We start from the raw sequence: 19366 nt of genomic DNA on the forward strand, positions 1-19366 counted from the left end.
TGCTGCGTTAATTCTCCTTAACCTGCTGCGTTAATTCTCCTAACCTGCTGCGTTAATTCTCCTAACCTGCTGCGTTAATTCTCCTAACCTGCTGTGTTAATTCTCCTAACCTGCTGCGATAATTCTCCTAACCTGCTGCTTTAATTCTCCTAACCTGCTGCGTTAATTCTCCTAACCTGCTGCGTTAATTCTCTTATTCTGCTGCGTTAATTCTCCTAACCTGCTGCGTTAATTCTCCTAACCTGCTGCTTTAATTCTCCTAACCTGCTGCATTAATTATCCTAACCTACTGTGTTAATTCTCCTAACCTGCTGCGTTAATTCTCCTAACCTGCTGCGTTAATTCTCCTAACCTGCTTTGTTAATTCTCCTAACCTGCTGCGTTAATTCTCCTAACCTGCTGTGTTAATTCTCCAAACCTGCTGCGTTAATTCTCCTATCCTGCTGCGTTAATTCTCCTAACCTGCTGCGTTAATTCTCCTAACCTGCTGCGTTAATTCTCCTAACCTGCTGTGTTAATTCTCCTAACCTGCTGCGATAATTCTCCTAACCTGCTGCTTTAATTCTCCTAACCTGCTGCGTTAATTCTCCTAACCTGCTGCGTTAATTCTCTTATTCTGCTGTGTTAATTCTCCTAACCTGCTGCTTTAATTCTCCTAACCTGCTGCGTTAATTCTCCTAACCTGCTGCGTTAAATCAGTTCTGACCATAGCTGTACTCCATCTAGCCAAAACCATGGGATTGGAGCTCAAGGTTGAAGTTGTCCTTCACCATAGATCTAGGGGCAGATGTCCCATCTCCTTACTTTATAATTTAGGATGAATAAATACTATCTAAAGCACTGCATCTAAGTGCTAGAAGTGTCACTACAGATCCTGGTACGATTCCAGGCTGTATCACAACCGGCTGTGATTGGGAGTCCCATAGGATGGTGAGTGAGATGACCAGAAGGGTTAGTAGGATGGACGGGGGAGGGTAAGGAACGAGGGAGGTGAAGGTACTGTTGGAGAAAAGGAGAAAGAATGGGCTGCCTGAACTGTCCTTGTAGTTTGAGTTTGAGCTGAAGTCTGAGTCGGACATGGTTTTGAGGGAGGGCGTACCTTCGCATCCGCGCTCGATCTGCCCGCTGCGGAACAACGCGTCCTGGAGGAGGTCAGGGAGGCGGCCGTTGAGGTCCACTGAGGCCAGGCAGCCCTGGAAACCGTCCCTGGATGCCACCAGCTTGGGCAGGCTACCGTACATACCAGGGCCCAGCCCAGCGATAAACAGGTCACCTGGAGGGAGGAGGACACGGACACCGACATGTACTGACATGTACTGACATGTACTGACAGTCTAGCTTCATCACTAAGTACTTTATTTTACTGTTCTGGTGGTCAAATACATGTTTTATAGTCCTGTATTTGTAAATAAATGTGATAGAAATAAATAACATTCAAAAATACTAAGAATTCATCATAACCAATCAAGGTGAACGTGTGTAACTCAAAACCAGAATAGTTCACTAAAGCTGTAGCTCTAGGACCTGGATATTCAGGTCTCAGGCAAGGTTAGTCAACCTCTCCCTGTCAGGTCAATAAACTACCTCTGTTATATACTCTACCTGTCAGGTCAATAAACTACCTCTGCTATATACTCTACCTGTCAAGTCAATAAACTCCCTCTGTTATATACTCTACCTGTCAGGTCACTGAACCACCTCTGTTATATAGTCTACCTGTCAGGTCAATAAACTACCTCTGTTATATACTCTACCTGTCAGGTCAATAAACTTCCTCTGTTATATAGTCTACCTGTCAGGTCAATAAACTCCCTCTGTTATATACTCTACCTTTCAGGTCGAGGTTCTTGGCTCCGTTGACCACCTGACTGGTTGCCTTGGCGTCCACCTTGAGAGTGTGAATGTTACTGTTGTCACGAGTGATGACCACATTGTGCCACTGGTTGTCATGTAGAGCCCGGTCGCTGTTGCCCTTGATGACGTTGGGCCCATTGCCAAGATCAAACACATAGTGGATGTACCTGAGGGAGGTGAAAGGTTACCCTGGTCACTGAATAGAACACCTGTTGTACCGATAGGGGTGGTGCAGCAGGGGAGATCACCTCTAGGCATCTTGGCCTCTGTGAGTGGAGTGGTTGGTCAACGATTAGAATATGTCAAAATGGTTACATTTATCCATTGTAGTTAAAAGTCATTTATCTAGAGATACAGATGTCGGATCCTAATTTGATGACTCTTTTGTAAAAAAAAATCCCCCATCTTCCTACCATCAGGAAATTAAAATGAGCGTTGTAATTTAGACATGTTCACTGAAAACCAGCAGCTCTCTTTCTCTCCATGCGGGGGGGGGGGGGGGGGGGGGGGGGATATGGAAAGATAGGGGGAGGTAGTGAAAGATAGGGGACGTAGTGAAAGATAGGGGAGGTAGTGAAAGATAGGGGAGGTAGTGAAAGATAGGGGAGGTAGGGAAAGATAGGGGACGTAGTGAAAGATAGGGGAGGTAGTGAAAGATAGGGGGACGTAGTGAAAGATAGGGGACGTAGTGAAAGATAGGGGGACGTAGTGAAAGATAGGGGAGGTAGTGAAAGATAGGGGAGGTAGGGAAAGATAGAGGGAGGTAGGGAAAGATAGGGGACGTAGTGAAAGATAGGGGAGGTAGTGAAAGATAGGGGAGGTAGGGAAAGATAGGGGGAGGTAGGGAAAGATAGGGGACGTAGTGAAAGATAGGGGAGGTAGTGAAAGATAGGGGAGGTAGGGAAAGATAGGGGGAGGTAGGGAAAGATAGGGGGAGGTAGGGAAAGATAGGGGATGTAGGGAAAGATAGGGGAGGTAGTGAAAGATAGGGGGAGGTAGGGAAAGATAGGGGAGGTAGGCAAATAAAAGGAAAGATGTGGGAGGTAGTGAAAGATAGGGGAGGTAGGGAAAGGTAAGGGGGTAGGGAAAGATATGGAAAGATAGGGGGAGGTGAGGAAAGATAGGGAGAGGAAGAATAGGGGGTGGTTCGGAAAGATAGGGGAGGTAGGGGAGGAAGGGAATTTTAGGGGAGGTAGGAAAAGGAAAGGAAAGATAGGTGAGGAAGGGAAAGATAGGGGAGGTATGGAAAGATAGGGGTAGGTAGGGAAAGTTAGGGGGTAGGGAAAGATATGGAAAGATAGGGGGAGGTGAGGAAAGATAGGGGGAGGAAAAATAGGGGGAGGTAGGGAAAGATAGGGGAGGTAGGGGAGGAAGGGAAAGATAGGGGAGGTAGGAAAGATAGGGTGAGGTAGGGGAAAGTTAGGGAGAGCAAGGGAAATATAAGGATAGATAGGGTGAGGTAGGAAAAGAAAGGGGAGGTAGGGAAAAATAGGGGGAGTTAAGGAAAGATAAGGGGGGAGAAAGGGAGAGATAGGGGTAGGTAGGGAAAATTAGGGGGTGGTAAGGAGAGATAGGGGGAGGCAGGGGGAGGCAGTGAAATAAAGGGGAGGTAGGGAAAGATAGGGGTAGGTAGGGAAAGTTAGGGGGGTAGGGAAAGATATGGAAAGACAGGGGGAGGTGAGGAAAGATAGGGGGAGGAAAAATAGGGGGAGGTAGGGAAAGATAGGGGAAGTAGGGGAGGAAGGGAAAGATAGGGGAGGTAGGAAAGATAGGGTGAGGTAGGGGAAAGTTAGGGAGAGCAAGGGAAATATAAGGAAAGATAGGGTGAGGTAGGAAAAGAAAGGGGAGGTAGGGAAAAATAGGGGGAGTTAAGGAAAGATAAGGGGGGAGAAAGGGAGAGATAGGGGTAGGTAGGGAAAATTAGGGGGTGGTAAGGAAAGATGGGGGAGGCAGGGGGAGGCAGTGAAATAAAGGGGAGGTAGGGAAAGATAGGAGGATGAAGGGAAAGATAGGGGGAGGAAGGGAAAGATAGGGGAGGTAGGGGAGGAAGGGAAAGGTAGGAAAGATAGTGGTGGAAGGGAAAGATAAGGGGGAGGTAAGGAAAGATGGGGGGTGGGTAGGGAAAGATAGGGGGAGGTAGGGAAAAATAGGGGGAGGTAGGGAAAAGTAGGGGGAGGTAAGGAAAGATAGGGGGATGAAGGGAAAGATCGGGGAGGTAGGGAAATAAAAGGAAAAATAGCAGGAGGTAGGAAAAGATAAGGGGAGGTAGGGAAAGATAGGAGGAGGTAGGGACAGATAGGGGAGGTAGGGAAAGATAATGGGGAGGTAGGGAAAGATAGGAGGAGGTAGGGACAGATAGGGGAGGTAGGGAAAGATAATGGGGAGGTAAGCAAAGGTAGGGGGAGGTAGGCAAATAAAAGGAAAGATAGGGGGAGGTAGGGAAAGATAGGAGGGGTAGGGAAAGATATGGAAAGATAGGGGGAGGTAGGGAAATATAGGGGAGGTAGGGAAAGATAGGAGGATGAAGGGAAAGACAGGAAGAGGTAGGTAAAGATTGGGGAGGTAAGGGAAGACAGGGAGAGGTAGGGAGAGGTAGGGAAATATCGGGGAGGTAGGGAAAGACAGGGAGATGTAGGGAAAGATCGGGCAGGTAGGGAAATAAAAGGAAAAATAGCGGGAGGTAGGAAAAGATAAGGGGAGGAAGGGAAAGATAAGGGGAGGTAGGGGAGGAAGGGAAAGATAGGGGAGGTAGGAAAGATAGGGTGAGGTAGGGGAAAGTTAGGGAGAGCAAGGGAAATATAAGGATAGATAGGGTGAGGTAGGAAAAGAAAGGGGAGGTAGGGAAAAATAGGGGGAGTTAAGGAAAGATAAGGGGGGAGAAAGGGAGAGATAGGGGTAGGTAGGGAAAATTAGGGGGTGGTAAGGAGAGATAGGGGGAGGCAGGGGGAGGCAGTGAAATAAAGGGGAGGTAGGGAAAGATAGGGGTAGGTAGGGAAAGTTAGGGGGGTAGGGAAAGATATGGAAAGACAGGGGGAGGTGAGGAAAGATAGGGGGAGGAAAAATAGGGGGAGGTAGGGAAAGATAGGGGAAGTAGGGGAGGAAGGGAAAGATAGGGGAGGTAGGAAAGATAGGGTGAGGTAGGGGAAAGTTAGGGAGAGCAAGGGAAATATAAGGAAAGATAGGGTGAGGTAGGAAAAGAAAGGGGAGGTAGGGAAAAATAGGGGGAGTTAAGGAAAGATAAGGGGGGAGAAAGGGAGAGATAGGGGTAGGTAGGGAAAATTAGGGGGTGGTAAGGAAAGATGGGGGAGGCAGGGGGAGGCAGTGAAATAAAGGGGAGGTAGGGAAAGATAGGAGGATGAAGGGAAAGATAGGGGGAGGAAGGGAAAGATAGGGGAGGTAGGGGAGGAAGGGAAAGGTAGGAAAGATAGTGGTGGAAGGGAAAGATAAGGGGGAGGTAAGGAAAGATGGGGGGTGGGTAGGGAAAGATAGGGGGAGGTAGGGAAAAATAGGGGGAGGTAGGGAAAAGTAGGGGGAGGTAAGGAAAGATAGGGGGATGAAGGGAAAGATCGGGGAGGTAGGGAAATAAAAGGAAAAATAGCAGGAGGTAGGAAAAGGAGGTAGGGACAGAAGGGGAGGTAGGAAAGATAATGGGGAGGTAGAAAGATAGGAGGAGGTAGGGACAGATAGGGGAGGTAGGGAAAGATAATGGGGAGGTAAGCAAAGGTAGGGGGAGGTAGGCAAATAAAAGGAAAGATAGGGGGAGGTAGGGAAAGATAGGAGGGGTAGGGAAAGATATGGAAAGATAGGGGGAGGTAGGGAAATATAGGGGAGGTAGGGAAAGATAGGAGGATGAAGGGAAAGACAGGAAGAGGTAGGTAAAGATTGGGGAGGTAAGGGAAGACAGGGAGAGGTAGGGAGAGGTAGGGAAATATCGGGGAGGTAGGGAAAGACAGGGAGATGTAGGGAAAGATCGGGCAGGTAGGGAAATAAAAGGAAAAATAGCGGGAGGTAGGAAAAGATAAGGGGAGGAAGGGAAAGATAAGGGGAGGAAGGGAAAGATAAGGGGAGGAAGAGAAAGATAAGGGGAGGAAGGGAAAGATAAGTGGAGGTAGGGAAAGATAAGGGGAGGAAGGGAAAGATAGGGGAGGTAGGGAAAGATAGGGGGAGGTAGGGAAAGATAGGGGAGGTAGGGAAAGATAGGGGGAGGTAGGGAAAGATAGGGGGAGGTAGGGAAAGATAGGGGAGGTAGGGAAAGATAGGGGGAGGTAGGGAAAGATAGGGGAGGTAGGGGAGGAAGGGAAAGATAGTAGGAGGTAGGGACAGATAGGGGAGGTAGGGAAAAATAGGTGGAGGTAGGGAAAAATAGGGGGAGGTAGGGAAAGATAGTGGGAGGAAGAAAGAGATAGGGGGAGGTAGGGAACGATAGGGAGAGGTAGGGAAAGATAGGGGGAGGTAGGGAACGATAGGGAGAGGTAGGGAAAGATAGGGGAGGTAGGGAAAGATAGGGGAGGTAGGGAAAGATAGGAGGATGAAGGGAAAGATAGGAGAGGTAGTGCATAGGTGGGGGGAGATAGTGGCAGGCAGGGGTCAAAGGGCAGTGGGGATGACTCCTGCCGATTCTATCATATATGTGCCCGGGTCAGCCGCTGGACCAATACAGGCCCTGAGGCCTATCTTTCCATTATTCTGCCTATTGGAAGGCACAACAAATTGTCAAAGACTTTAGTCACCCAAGTCAAGACTGCCCCCCCCCCCCCCCCCCCCCGCCCCGCCCTTTGTTTTTACACTGCCTCGACTAACGTGCACATTCTTACACTGCAAATCTACCATTCCAGTGTTTTACTTGCTATATTGTATTTACTTTGCCACCATAGCCTTCTTTTTTTTTTGCCTTTACCTCCCTTATCTCACCTCATTTGCTCACATCGTATATAGACTTGTTTCTACTGTATTATTGACTGTATGTTTGTTTTACTCCATGTGTAACTCTGTGTTGTTGAATGTGTCGAACTGCTTTGCTTTATCTTGGCCAGGTCGCAATTGTAAATGAGAACTTGTTCTCAACTTGCCTACCTGGTTAAATAAAGGTGAAATAAAAAATAATTAAAAAATAAAACATTGACTCGATATCGGTATCCCCTTTATCTAGCCTCATTATTGTTATTTAATTTTATTGTGTTACTTTTTATTTCATTTTTTACTTTATTTTATTTAGTCAATATTTTCTTAACTCTATTTCTTGAACTGTATTCGGCGCATGCGACAAATAAAATTAGATTTAATTTGCATATGAAATAAAACAACTGATAATTTTTATTTTTTTTATCCCTAACGAGAAACACATCTAACCCCTAAAAATGTCAACATATGCATTTACACAAGACACTGTGGCCTGCACGTAGCCTGCACATATCCTACATAAGCTACTTGAACTGGTGCCCAGTGGACCTGCAGTCTAAGGTACAATGTAGGTATGGTACTGCATTGAATTCAAACACCGCTTCCAGTTGACACTAATGGTGATTCTACATATCTCTTCAGGCATTCAAATTCTCCTGCTGACGGATTATTTTCCTCCTGCAGCAAAATGGGTCAAATTAAGATCCGACTTCTGTATTCGTTAAAGTCACTTACCGTGGTGACAATATGCTTCTGTGATACCATCCGTGTGTACCTATTGTCTTTCATAGTGGTGCTGGAACAAAAGGAAAGTCAACGAGGAAAGTCTAACACCAGGCGGGATCCCACTCACCCTTTAACCAGCTCCACAGCGATGAAGTCGTTGCCGTCTCCACTGTTGAACAGTATGAATCCGTCGGGCGAGGTGGTTTTGAACTGAAAGAAGAGGTGCATGGTGGTGTAGGCCTGCAGGGTGGCCAGGCTCAGGTAGCTGCTCTTAGACTTGAAGGTCACAGGGTCAGCAATGATGGAGCGCATGCCAAAGCGGGCGTTGAGCTCACAGAAGTCGATGTCTCCGTTCTTACAGAGATCTATATACAGCATACCGTTGAACCTGGAGTAAGTAGAGTGGGGAATAAATATATTATCTGATGCATGTAAACAGAGAAACCCCTATCTTGTTCACCTGTCGTTCGCTAGAGACAAATTATCAACAACACCTGCTGAAGTAAAGCCAAACATAACAGCCATGTTAATGTTACATGATTTAGATAGGCTTTCTCCAGAACAGATATCATTTCAACAACGTCAACATATTCCATCGGATGGCATAGTTGTCACATTCAAATCTTCTTGCATTGCCTGTAAAGCGTTTGTAAACTCTTGTGTCTCTGGGTGCAATAAAGATTCTAACATTATATAGCAGAAATAATACAACAAAGTATATAACAAAGAATATAACAAATAATATGACAAAGGATATAACAATGTACAGTAGGGCAAAAAAGTATTTAGTCAGCCACCAAGTTCTCCAACTTAAAAAGATGAGAGAGGCCTGTAATTTTCATCATAGGTACACTTCAACTATGACAGACAAAATGAGAAAAAAAATCCTGAAAATCACATTGTAGGATTTTTAATGAATTTATTTTCAAATTATGGTGGAAAATAAGTATTTGGTCAATAACAAAAGTTTATCTCAATACTTTGTTATATATCCACAGGTACACCTCCCATTGACCCAAATTATGTCAATTAGCCTATCATAAGCTTCTAAAGCCATGACATAATTTTCTGGAATTTTCCAAGCTGTTTAATGGCAGAGAACTTAGTGCATGTAAACTTCTGACCCACTGGAATTGTGATACAGTGAGCTAGAAGTGAAATAATCTGAAATAATCTGTCTGTAAACAATTGTTGGAAAAATGACTTGTGTCATGCAAGTAGATGTCCTAACCAACTTGCCAAAGCTATAGTTTGTTAACAAGACATTTGTGGAGTGGTTGAAACATGTGTTTTAATGACTCCAACCTAAGTGTATGTAAACTTCCGACTTCAACTGCAACAAAGTACAGTATTTAACAAAGGATATAACAACGAATTTAACAAAGAATATGGCAAAGTATACAACAAAGTATATAACAAAGTATATGTCAAAGTATTTGGCAAAGTATATAACAAAGCATATGACAAAGTGTATAACAAAGTATATAACAAATTATATAACAAAGAATATAACAATATATATATAACAAAGTATATGACAAAGAATTTGACAAAGTTTAAAACAAAGTTTAAAACAAAGTATATAACAAAGTATATAACAGAGTATATGATAAAGTATATAACAAAGTATATAACAAAGAATATGAGCAAATAGGAACCTGAGACTCTGTAGGTGTCCAATGAAGCTAGAGGGGATGGTCGAGACGAAGCGTCTCTCCGTCATGATGCCCGTCTCGATGTTGTGGAACTCCAAACGGGTGTGGTCGCCCGCCATCTGGCCTGGAGTAGAAGATGGGGTGGAAAGAAAGAAAACAAGATAGAGAAGAAAAAGAAACAACATCTGATACTAACACAAAGGGCTGAATTTAAATAGGTGGTGAATATTGGCCAGTACAATATGGTTCAATACAACATAATACTACAAATTAATTCACTTCAGCAAGAACAATTCAGACCTATTAATTGATGTCAACAGTTTATAGTCACCCTTCTCAAATAATTACTTAAAAATAGCATAAGAAAACACTGAAAGGATAGTTAATCTTAATTAGCAAATGTTGTAATTCATGTCATCCTTAAACTGTACCAGAACACCTTTACATGTCACCCATACAATCAGTGGCAGATGAGGGACTTTTTCTCCAGGTTTGGGGTCACTTCCATTTCAATTCAGGAAGTAGATTGAACTTCCAATTCCAATTCTCTTCCATGCTTTTCAATTAGGTGAATTTGGAATTGGAATCTTCTTAACTTTCTGAATTGACTGGAATTGAAGTGGACCCCTTGTTTCTCTCAGACTGTAGATGATATAATACCTTCTGCTATGTCATCGTCCACCGTGAGCTTGTAGGTTTTTCCCCGGCGGACCACGCGCACCGTATGCCACTCATTATCATTGAGTTTTTGCCCAGCATACAGGGTCTCGGGTCCCTTGCCTGAGAACGATGGTTGGTCACAAAGTTAAAGTCATCCTGCATCACCAACCAAACCTTTGCTTTCCACTTTCCAATAGGGGCTGTTACATTGGGCCTTTTTCGATAGAGGAGGCGATTTAATGAGCTTATTTATAACCACTCAAAGAAGCAGGGTAATTGAAGGCGTATATTGCAGATGATGATAGCAGAGAAGCTTGACATGTCAAACTGACTTGTCTTCTGATTCATTTGGGATCATTTGAGAATCTTATTTTTCTTCACTTTTAAAATTGCATACTGTGGAAAGCAAAGGTTTGGTTATATTTAGGAAATACATAGTTCAGGTACTGTTTTAAAAAGCAACAACGAATACTTTTCTTCTAAAACAATATTTCTTCAATCATGACTGCACACTGGACTAGCACCTTGATTGCGAAAATGTACGATTTTAAATATGTATTGAGCAGAAAAACACTGCAGTCAATGCAACAATTACACAGCTTTTACTCATCATAGTGACTCGAAATCCCTTCCATTATTCCAAATCAGTGTGTGTGTGTGTGTGTGTGTGTGTGTGTGTGTGTGTGTGTGTGTGTGTAAGTGTGTGTGTTCTCACCCTGTCATGTGTGTGTGTGTGTGTGTGTGTGTGTGTTCTCACCCTGTCATGGGTTTGTGTGCTGTTCATTTGAAGTCAGCACAAACAGAGTATGCCAGACAGAAGCAGACGAGCACAGAGCCCATGGAGGGATGCTGTATTGATTTGGACAGTTTCTTGTTTCCTTCTGCTGTCAGTTGGCAGTGTTAAAACCTCATTTTTTTTGTTTTGCAAGCTGCAGATATTGGGTCCAGTATTGGTGGGGTATGGTCATTATTTTAGTCTATTTTAGTCTTCACATTATTTTCACTAAAGCACGTAATATTCCTCATAACTAAGACATACTAAACTGTATGGCTCTTTAATAACAAAGGCTATTTGAGACCAGCCTGATGTTATCTGTTGTTTGTCCTGAAATGCCATAGCTATTTCCTTCATTAATTAGCCCCAGACATTATAGGTAGAGCCTGACCGATATGGGATTTTGGGATCCGATTCCGATATTAGAGTAAAATATATTCACTGTTAACCGATATATCTGCTTATATTTGTATTATTATAGCTGTAATGAAAAAATATATATATACATTTTCTGAATGTATTGTGCTTTAAAACAGCCCTACAAAGATTCTAAGAAAGCTAATTTCTTACATTTGAGGAAAGAACATTAATTCAAGAATTTAGGAACACAAGAAAGACTATATATTTTTATGAAAAGAAACTGTGTCTAGTAAGAGGGACGATAAACTGCAATGATTCCAGCAATTTTTTGTTGGCCTAGGCTCTGAAGAATCAGCTGCCTCATGCTAACCAGTTGGAAATAAACTACATAGGACACATGTTCCAGGTATTTAGCTGTGTTTTCATCGATTGTAGGGCTGTAGCCTCTGAATTCTGTCACTTGAAAGGAGAAATATAGTAGGATAGTTAGGACGTCCGTACAAATGGTTACGGTTAGGTTACGATTAGGTTACGGTTAGGGTCGGGTTAGGTTACGGTTAGGTTCGGGTTAGGTTACGGTTAGGTTACGGTTAGGTTCGGGTTAGGTACAGGTTAGGTTACGGTTAGGTTTGGGTTAGGTTCGGGTTAGGTTATGGTTAGGTTACAGTAGGTTACGGTTAGGTTACGGTTAGGTTCGGGTTAGGTTACGGTTAGGTTACGGTTAGGTTACGGTTAGGTTCGGGTTAGGTTACGGTTAGGTTCGGGTTAGGTTACGGTTAGGTTACGGTTAGGTTACGGTTAGCGTAGGAACGTCCCAAGGATCCCTAATAGCACTATTTCTCAGTGAACGGCATCAAGTACTCTCAGACAGCTAGAGAGGAAGAGAGAGGCCTACATTTCCAGAAAATCTGTCTCCCTCCAGCAGTTGGCATTTTTTCATTGTTTTGCCCACCAAGCAAGGTGTTTATATGGAAGTCAATGAGAGAGTGTCGAATTTGGTCGACCAAAAAATGGGTGCCTAATTTGCTACATGAGGTTAATTTGATCAAATATAAGTATCATAATGCATAGGTTGTTAGGAGTGTACCGATATACTTTATATCGGAGTTGTCTCGAGATGGCTAGGCATATTCATGGAATGAGGCTAGTAGCATAGCATTTCTTTCCATTTAATACAGGCGATTGAAGTCACCCACCCTCATCAATTTTTTTATTTTTAAATATTACAATAATGAGATGCATCCACCAATCCAAAGAAAGGATAGACGGGAGCTAGGCAGCCTGCTGTGGTGCTATGTGGACAATGACTCCAATTGTCAGGGCAGAGAGACATGTATCTTGTCAGTATATCCATAATTCTCGGCCAGCACTCATCATGGAAATGTCGGTGGTAATTGGCCGAAACGTGAATTTGGACCAGTCCCTATGAAGTGACAATGAACCAATACATCAGAACGTAGCTTTGTAACCGGCAAAGTTTTTTTAGCGTCTCCCCAAAAACATTTGAATGACGTAGAGGAACATCCTTCACCAAGAGTAAATATAACACGCCAGATTTAGCTGGATTCACTAAAAGGCTGTAAAGTTAACGTTACCATAGAGTTGGACACTCTTAGCACCGCACTTGCTTAACATTTGGGCATAACATCCATTGTTTGTCACGACACCCAACTCCCTACCATGACACTTCAACCTAACAGTATAGGTTTACTTAGTGTAACGCGTCAAGGAAAGATAGGTCTATCGCCGAGTAAAGAGCTACTAATGAATAATATGCGTAAAATCAAATCCTGTGAATGTCACGTCCTGACCTTAGTTCCTTTTTCATGTCTCTATTTTGTTTTGGTCAGGGCGTGAGTTGGGGTGGGCATTCTATGTGTTTTTTCTATGTTTTCTATTTCTATGTGTTTGGCCTGGGATGGTTCCCAATCAGAGGCAGCTGTCAATCGTTGTCTCTGATTGAGAACCATACTTAGGTCGCCTTTTCCCACCTGTGTTTTGTGGGTAATTATTTTTCTGTGTGTGTTTGTGTGCACCTCGGTTGTGTCTTTGCTGTTTACCTGTTTGTTTTTTGGTTGTTTCGGTTTCACTTTCATTAAAAGATGTGGAACTACATGTACGCTGCGTCTTGGTTGATTTATGACAGGGAGTTTGAGGACAGTGAGCGCGACAGTGAAGAACTTATTTATTTTCCAATCATTTTTTCTTCTTCTTATATTTATTATTTTCAATGGATTAAACAGTGATACAAATACATTGGTCAGAGGCCCATATCGTCCGACATTAATGGCCAATAGAATAATATTAATCATATCTGTCACTCACACATGCACAAATGCACCCCCCCCTACACACACACACACACACACACACACACATCCTGTACACTGAAGGTTTCCGAGCCCTAATCACGAGTAAAAGCAGTTATTGTTGACTGTACTAAGACCCAAAATCCCTACTCCCCAGCAGAATGTATTCTAATGTCAAATCGAAGCTCATTCTTAGTGGCTAAAACATTTAGATGCAAACAAATCTCACCAAATTAACAATCTAACACAAATCCTACAGTAACCATGGACTCTTCAACTGTGGCATTTCACATGGATAGGACCTACACTGTATGAATAACGTCTCTATAGACTGTATCTCGTTATCATGTTGTATAATCGGCTTACTTCTACTAAACAGGTATTCTCCATTGTTCACCTATGATTAAGCTTTTTTTTGCATGTAACAATTTTTTTTACATTTAGTTACGTAATAGGTGGTGATTTCTGAATCTCAACTTTGCGACAAAAAAACAAAATGCTAAATAACCTATCTGCCATTTAAAAGAAAAAATATACTAGAGATTATAAAAAGGGTTAGATAATTTTATAAGTCTCTAAACAGGGAAAGCATATTGTTTAACATTTTTTTAAACCAAACTTTTATTACAGTGAAACTACTTATATAACTAAAATACATTCATACAAAAACAATCTGTCACATGAAATGTTCTTATTTAAGAAAATAATGCCTTAAATAAAACCCAAAACCTAAAGAGATTTAACAAATCACCACCCTGTCTGTTTCTAGTTTGGATGTTTGTGTTGTCAATAGTCTACTGATGGTCTGACCAGTTGAACAGACAGACACACCCATTAGCCATTCTCCAAACTTCAAATAACACAGTCCTTTAAACAGCAGAGTATCATAATACAAGAGCAAAATGAAACTTGAGTGTTAACTTACTGGAAGTACAGTTTATCCTGACACAGTCTAGATAGGGAAGAATAAATGACAGATGAAATTGCATCCTTCAAGGTTATAGCTGCAGACATCCAAAAACAAGAATTCCACCCTTCCGGGGACGTCCACATGCAGAGAGGCGGCCATTTTGTAAAAGGGGAGGGGTCTCTATACATTCTTAGGTGTTAGACTGTTAGGTTACATTACAAATTGCTGGCTTGAATTGTACAAGTTTGACTCCAGTTGCAATATGATTATAAAACTAGTAATGTACTAGGCAGATTTAATATGTTCACAAATGTCAAATTCTTGGTCCATATACAAAAATAGTTATGGCTTTATATGGGCATTAGTTGGGTGTTGTGTGGTAAAATGTACATAGCACTTTTGCAGCACTTGTTACAGTCATGAAATTAACTGAGTTCTGTGACCACTACTATAACACTTAGAATAAACACATGTAATTTATTTAAAGACGCATAACAAGGACACTGGCTGTCAACATTTTGAAAATGGCCGCTTTTGTTTGACCAACCACATAGATTCTTCATCCCAGCATAGACTTTCATTTTGGAAGAGTTTCCTTTATTTTTAAGCTCAAAGTCTACAATTCCAAAGCCTCCACACCAACCTGTTGACTAAACAGACTATTCAAATCATATGTCTGATATTAGCAAGAAGGTGGTGTTAGATTTTCATTATGGAGCCACGGATCTTTGAAACCCAGTGAAATGCTGTTCTAATTGACACTGGAAGTACATAGCAAACAAAAATCATATTTACAATTTGAGATAGTGAATATCAATATCAAAAGGTGAATTGATTAGTGAAAGATAATTGTTGTAAAGGTTTATGTGGCTGCCATTTTGAGACGGCCTTTGGGATCCTACGATGGACATTCTGGGTGTGTCACTATGTGGCTGGTGGGTTTCATGTGTCGTCAACCGCAACAGAAAAGTGGGAGCGAACAGCCGCGATCCAATCAGCACCAGAACCATGCAGAGGCATAAGACCCTTGTATCTAACAGCACAGGATATAGACTGTAGAAATATATGTTGTTTCTATGAAATTATGTATCATATGAGTTTAGATAAAACGCATAAAGAATATCTACCTCTTCAACGCATAAATGTGGATATGTGATGATCGTTATTGACATTGCACTTCATACAAAAAGGTTAATTGCATAGAGTCATTTTGTGCAAGCAAATAATGGTAGTTGCATCGCACTTGTATATAGGTAAAAGTACAACTTATTGAACAACTTCAATAAGTAACATAGCCTATCAATACTACTGTACCTATTATAATAATGACTACAAACTATTATGACAAATATCCAGCTTTAATAAAGCTTTATTCAATCTTAAGGATAAAATGTGTAAATACAGGTCATGTAAACCAGTGCTTCTTTCCGTTATGCAACACAGTGGTGTTGGTTGTCTGAGGGGGGGGGGGGGCAGCCAGCTGCAGGTTTGGCTGGGCTCTGTTCTCGGGCTGTTCGCCTGACTGGCCGCAGGCTTAAGGCCTTTGAAGGGGTGAATACCATCTTTTGACAAAGCATGATGGGAAATGGAGTTGTTCGCAGAGAGTGTATATAGTATGAGTACACCATTAACAGAGAAAAGGAGAACAAATACGAAATCAAAAAGTCAAGAAGTTACAACTTGATGACAAGAAGATGATGTTAGTGGAAAATGTAAAGTAGAGCTTTTTGTTTCTCAATTTCATCTAAGTGAGAATGAGTTGGAGGCATCAGAATCCTTCCGTTCTGCTGGCGGACCGAATGAGTGTTCTCCTATACTCTGGTTAAAAGACATTCGCTTGACAAACTAGAAAACAGCTACAATAGTAACGTTTGTCCATTTCGAGACGCCGTCTCCAGTATACACTACCTCAAAATAGTCCGAAATAATCTAAGATAACAAAAAAAAAAGAGTTTCATTAATTTATCATTTTTTTGCCAATGAGATCTTAGTCGCGCAGTTTTACAAGTAAAATCTTTGGTGCAGCATTTCTAAATGAAAAATAATGTGCATGAAACGCGTTGTCTCTTGTTTAATGACAAAATGTTTACTGAAGAATCCCTATTGTTGATCAATCACCAATGAAGGGGCGTAGACTTCGGCTACCGACTTCGGCTACTGACTTCGGCTTGCCTCAAAAAAATATCTTGTTTGTCCAAACAACCGAAAATGTATTTTACTGAAGTCCAAATCAAACAAAAGAGGCACAAAATGTTGTCATAATATATGCACAAATTCTTCCAAACTGTTTATCCTGGGAAGCATGCGGACAGCTTTTAGAAAGTCACAGCATTTTACAATGCTAACAAAGACATATTATATACATTATATTATAATAGTAAAAGTGTTATGGTTAGCAATAGCATTCGGGTTAGTGGTAGTGTCCTGTTTAGTGGTAGTGTTCTGTTTAGTGGTAGTGTTCTGTTTAGCATTAGTGTTCTGTTTAGTGGTAGTGTTCTGTTTAGTGGTAGTGTTCTGTTTAGCAATAGTGTTCTGTTTAGCATTAGTGTTCTGTTTAGTGGTAGTGTTCTGTTTAGAGGTAGTGTTCTGTTTAGTGGTAGTGTTCTGTTTAGTGGTAGTGTTCTGTTTAGTGGTAGTGTTCTGTTTAGCAATAGTGTTCTGTTTAGCATTAGTGTTCTGTTTAGTGGTAGTGTTCTGTTTAGCAATAGCATTCGGGTTAGTGGTAGTGTCCTGTTTAGTGGTAGTGTTCTGTTTAGTGGTAGTGTTCTGTTTAGCAATAGCATTCGGGTTAGTGGTAGTGTCCTGTTTAGTGGTAGTGTTCTGTTTAGTGGTAGTGTTCTGTTTAGCAATAGCATTCGGGTTAGTGGTAGTGTCCTGTTTAGTGGTAGTGTTCTGTTTAGTGGTAGTGTTCTGTTTAATGGTAGTGTTCTGTTTAGTGGTAGTGTTCTGTTTAGTGGTAGTGTTCTGTTTAGTGGTAGTGTTCTGTTTAGTGGTCGTGTTCTGTTTAGCAATAGTGTTCTGTTTAGCAATAGTGTTCTGTTTAGTTGTAGTGTTCTGTTTAGTGGTAGTGTTCTGTTTAGTGGTAGTGTTCTGTTTAGTGGTAGTGTTCTGTTTAGCAATAGTGTTCTGTTTAGCAATTGTGTTCTGTTTAGTGGTAGTGTTCTGTTTAGTGGTAGTGTTCTGTTTAGTGGTAGTGTTCTGTTTAGTGGTACTGTTCTGTTTAGTGGTCGTGTTCTGTTTAGCAATAGTGTTCTGTTTAGCAATAGTGTTCTGTTTAGTTGTAGTGTTCTGTTTAGTGGTAGTGTTCTGTTTAGTGGTAGTGTTCTGTTTAGCAATAGTGTTCTGTTTAGTGGTAGTGTTGTGTTTAGTGGTAGTGTCCTGTTTAGTGGTAGTGTTCTGTTTAGTGGTAGTGTCCTGTTTAGTGGTAGTGTTCTGTTTAGTGCTAGTGTTCTGTTTAGTGGTAGTGTTGTGTTTAGCAATAGTGTTCTGTTTAGCAATAGTGTTCTGTTTAGCAATAGTGTTCTGTTTAGTTGTAGTGTTCTGTTTAGCAATAGTGTTCTGTTTAGTGGTAGTGTTCTGTTTAGCAATAGTGTTCTGTTTAGTGGTAGTGTTCTGTTTAGTGGTAGTGTTCTGTTTAGTGGTAGTGTTCTGTTTAGCAATAGTGTTCTGTTTAGCAATTGTGTTCTGTTTAGTGCTAGTGTTCTGTTTAGTGGTAGTGTTCTGTTTAGTGGTAGTGTTCTGTTTAGTGCTAGTGTTCTGTTTAGCAATAGTGTTCTGTTTAGCAATAGTGTTCTGTTTAGTGGTAGTGTTCTGTTTAGTGGTAGTGTTCTGTTTAGTGGTAGTGTTCTGTTTAGCAATAGTGTTCTGTTTAGTGGTAGTGTTCTGTTTAGTGGTAGTGTCCTGTTTAGTGGTAGTGTTCTGTTTAGCAATAGTGTTCTGTTTAGTGGTAGTGTTCTGTTTAGTGGTAGTGTTGTGTTTAGTGGTAGTGTTCTGTTTAGTGGTAGTGTTCTGTTTAGTGGTAGTGTCCTGTTTAGCAATAGTGTTCTGTTTAGTGGTAGTGTTGTGTTTAGCAATAGTGTTCTGTTTAGTGGTAGTGTTGTGTTTAGTGCTAGTGTTCTGTTTAGTGGTAGTGTTGTGTTTAGCAATAGTGTTCTGTTTAGCAATAGTGTTCTGTTTAGCAATAGTGTTCTGTTTAGTTGTAGTGTTCTGTTTAGTGGTAGTGTTCTGTTTAGTGGTAGTGTTCTGTTTAGTGGTAGTGTTCTGTTTAGCAATAGTGTTCTGTTTAGCAATAGTGTTCTGTTTAGTGGTAGTGTTCTGTTTAGTGGTAGTGTTCTGTTTAGTGGTAGTGTTCTGTTTAGCAATAGTGTTCTGTTTAGTTGTAGTGTTCTGTTTAGTGGTAGTGTTCTGTTTAGTGGTAGTGTTCTGTTTAGCAATAGTGTTCTGTTTAGCAATAGTGTTCTGTTTAGCAATAGTGTTCTGTTTAGTGGTAGTGTTCTGTTTAGTGGTAGTGTTCTGTTTTGTGGTAGTGTTCTGTTTAGTGGTAGTGTTCTGTTTAGCGATAGTGTTCTGTTTAGTGGTAGTGTTCTGTTTAGTGGTAGTGTTCTGTTTAGTGGTAGTGTTCTGTTTAGTGGTAGTGTTCTGTTTAGTGGTAGTGTTCTGTTTAGCAATAGTGTTCTGTTTAGCAATAGTGTTCTGTTTAGCAATAGTGTCCTGTTTAGTGGTAGTGTTCTGTTTAGCGATTGTGTTCTGTTTAGCGATAGTGTTCTGTTTTGCAATAGTGTTCTGTTTAGTGGTAGTGTTCTGTTTAGTGGTAGTGTTCTGTTTAGTGGTAGTGTTCTGTTTAGCAATAGTGTCCTGTTTAGTGGTAGTGTTCTGTTTAGTGGTAGTGTTCTGTTTAGCAATAGTGTCCTGTTTAGTGGTAGTGTTCTGTTTAGCGATAGTGTTCTGTTTAGTGGTAGTGTTCTGTTTAGCAATAGTGTTCTGTTTAGTGGTAGTGTTCTTTTTAGAGGTTGTGTTCTGTTTAGTGCTAGTGTTCTGTTTAGCAATAGTGTTCTGTTTAGCAATAGTGTTCTGTTTAGTGGTAGTGTTCTGTTTAGTGGTAGTGTTCTGTTTAGTGGTAGTGTTCTGTTTTGTGGTAGTGTTCTGTTTAGTGGTAGTGTTCTGTTTAGTGGTTGTGTTCTGTTTAGTGGTAGTGTTCTGTTTAGTGGTAGTGTTCTGT

At 41.4% G+C, this 19366-nt stretch overlaps 1 protein-coding gene across 1 annotated transcript in view; it reads right to left on the reverse strand.

Moving 5' to 3' along the window:
* The window catches only part of LOC139383366 (neurexin-3a-like), a 599057-nt gene that overhangs the window by 375778 nt on the left and 203913 nt on the right, over window positions 1-19366 (reverse strand). The window contains exons 12-17 of the mRNA XM_071127881.1: window positions 14164-14190; window positions 9795-9914; window positions 9138-9258; window positions 7607-7867; window positions 1831-2021; window positions 1100-1273 (exon numbers count right to left, since the gene is read on the reverse strand). Of these exons, the coding sequence (XP_070983982.1) occupies window positions 1100-1273; window positions 1831-2021; window positions 7607-7867; window positions 9138-9258; window positions 9795-9914; window positions 14164-14190 (894 nt within the window). The remainder of the gene's footprint in view (window positions 1-1099; window positions 1274-1830; window positions 2022-7606; window positions 7868-9137; window positions 9259-9794; window positions 9915-14163; window positions 14191-19366) is intronic.

Source organism: Oncorhynchus clarkii, chromosome 25 (assembly GCF_045791955.1).
Source record: "Oncorhynchus clarkii lewisi isolate Uvic-CL-2024 chromosome 25, UVic_Ocla_1.0, whole genome shotgun sequence".
In the NCBI taxonomy this organism is placed as follows: Eukaryota; Metazoa; Chordata; class Actinopteri; order Salmoniformes; family Salmonidae; genus Oncorhynchus; species Oncorhynchus clarkii.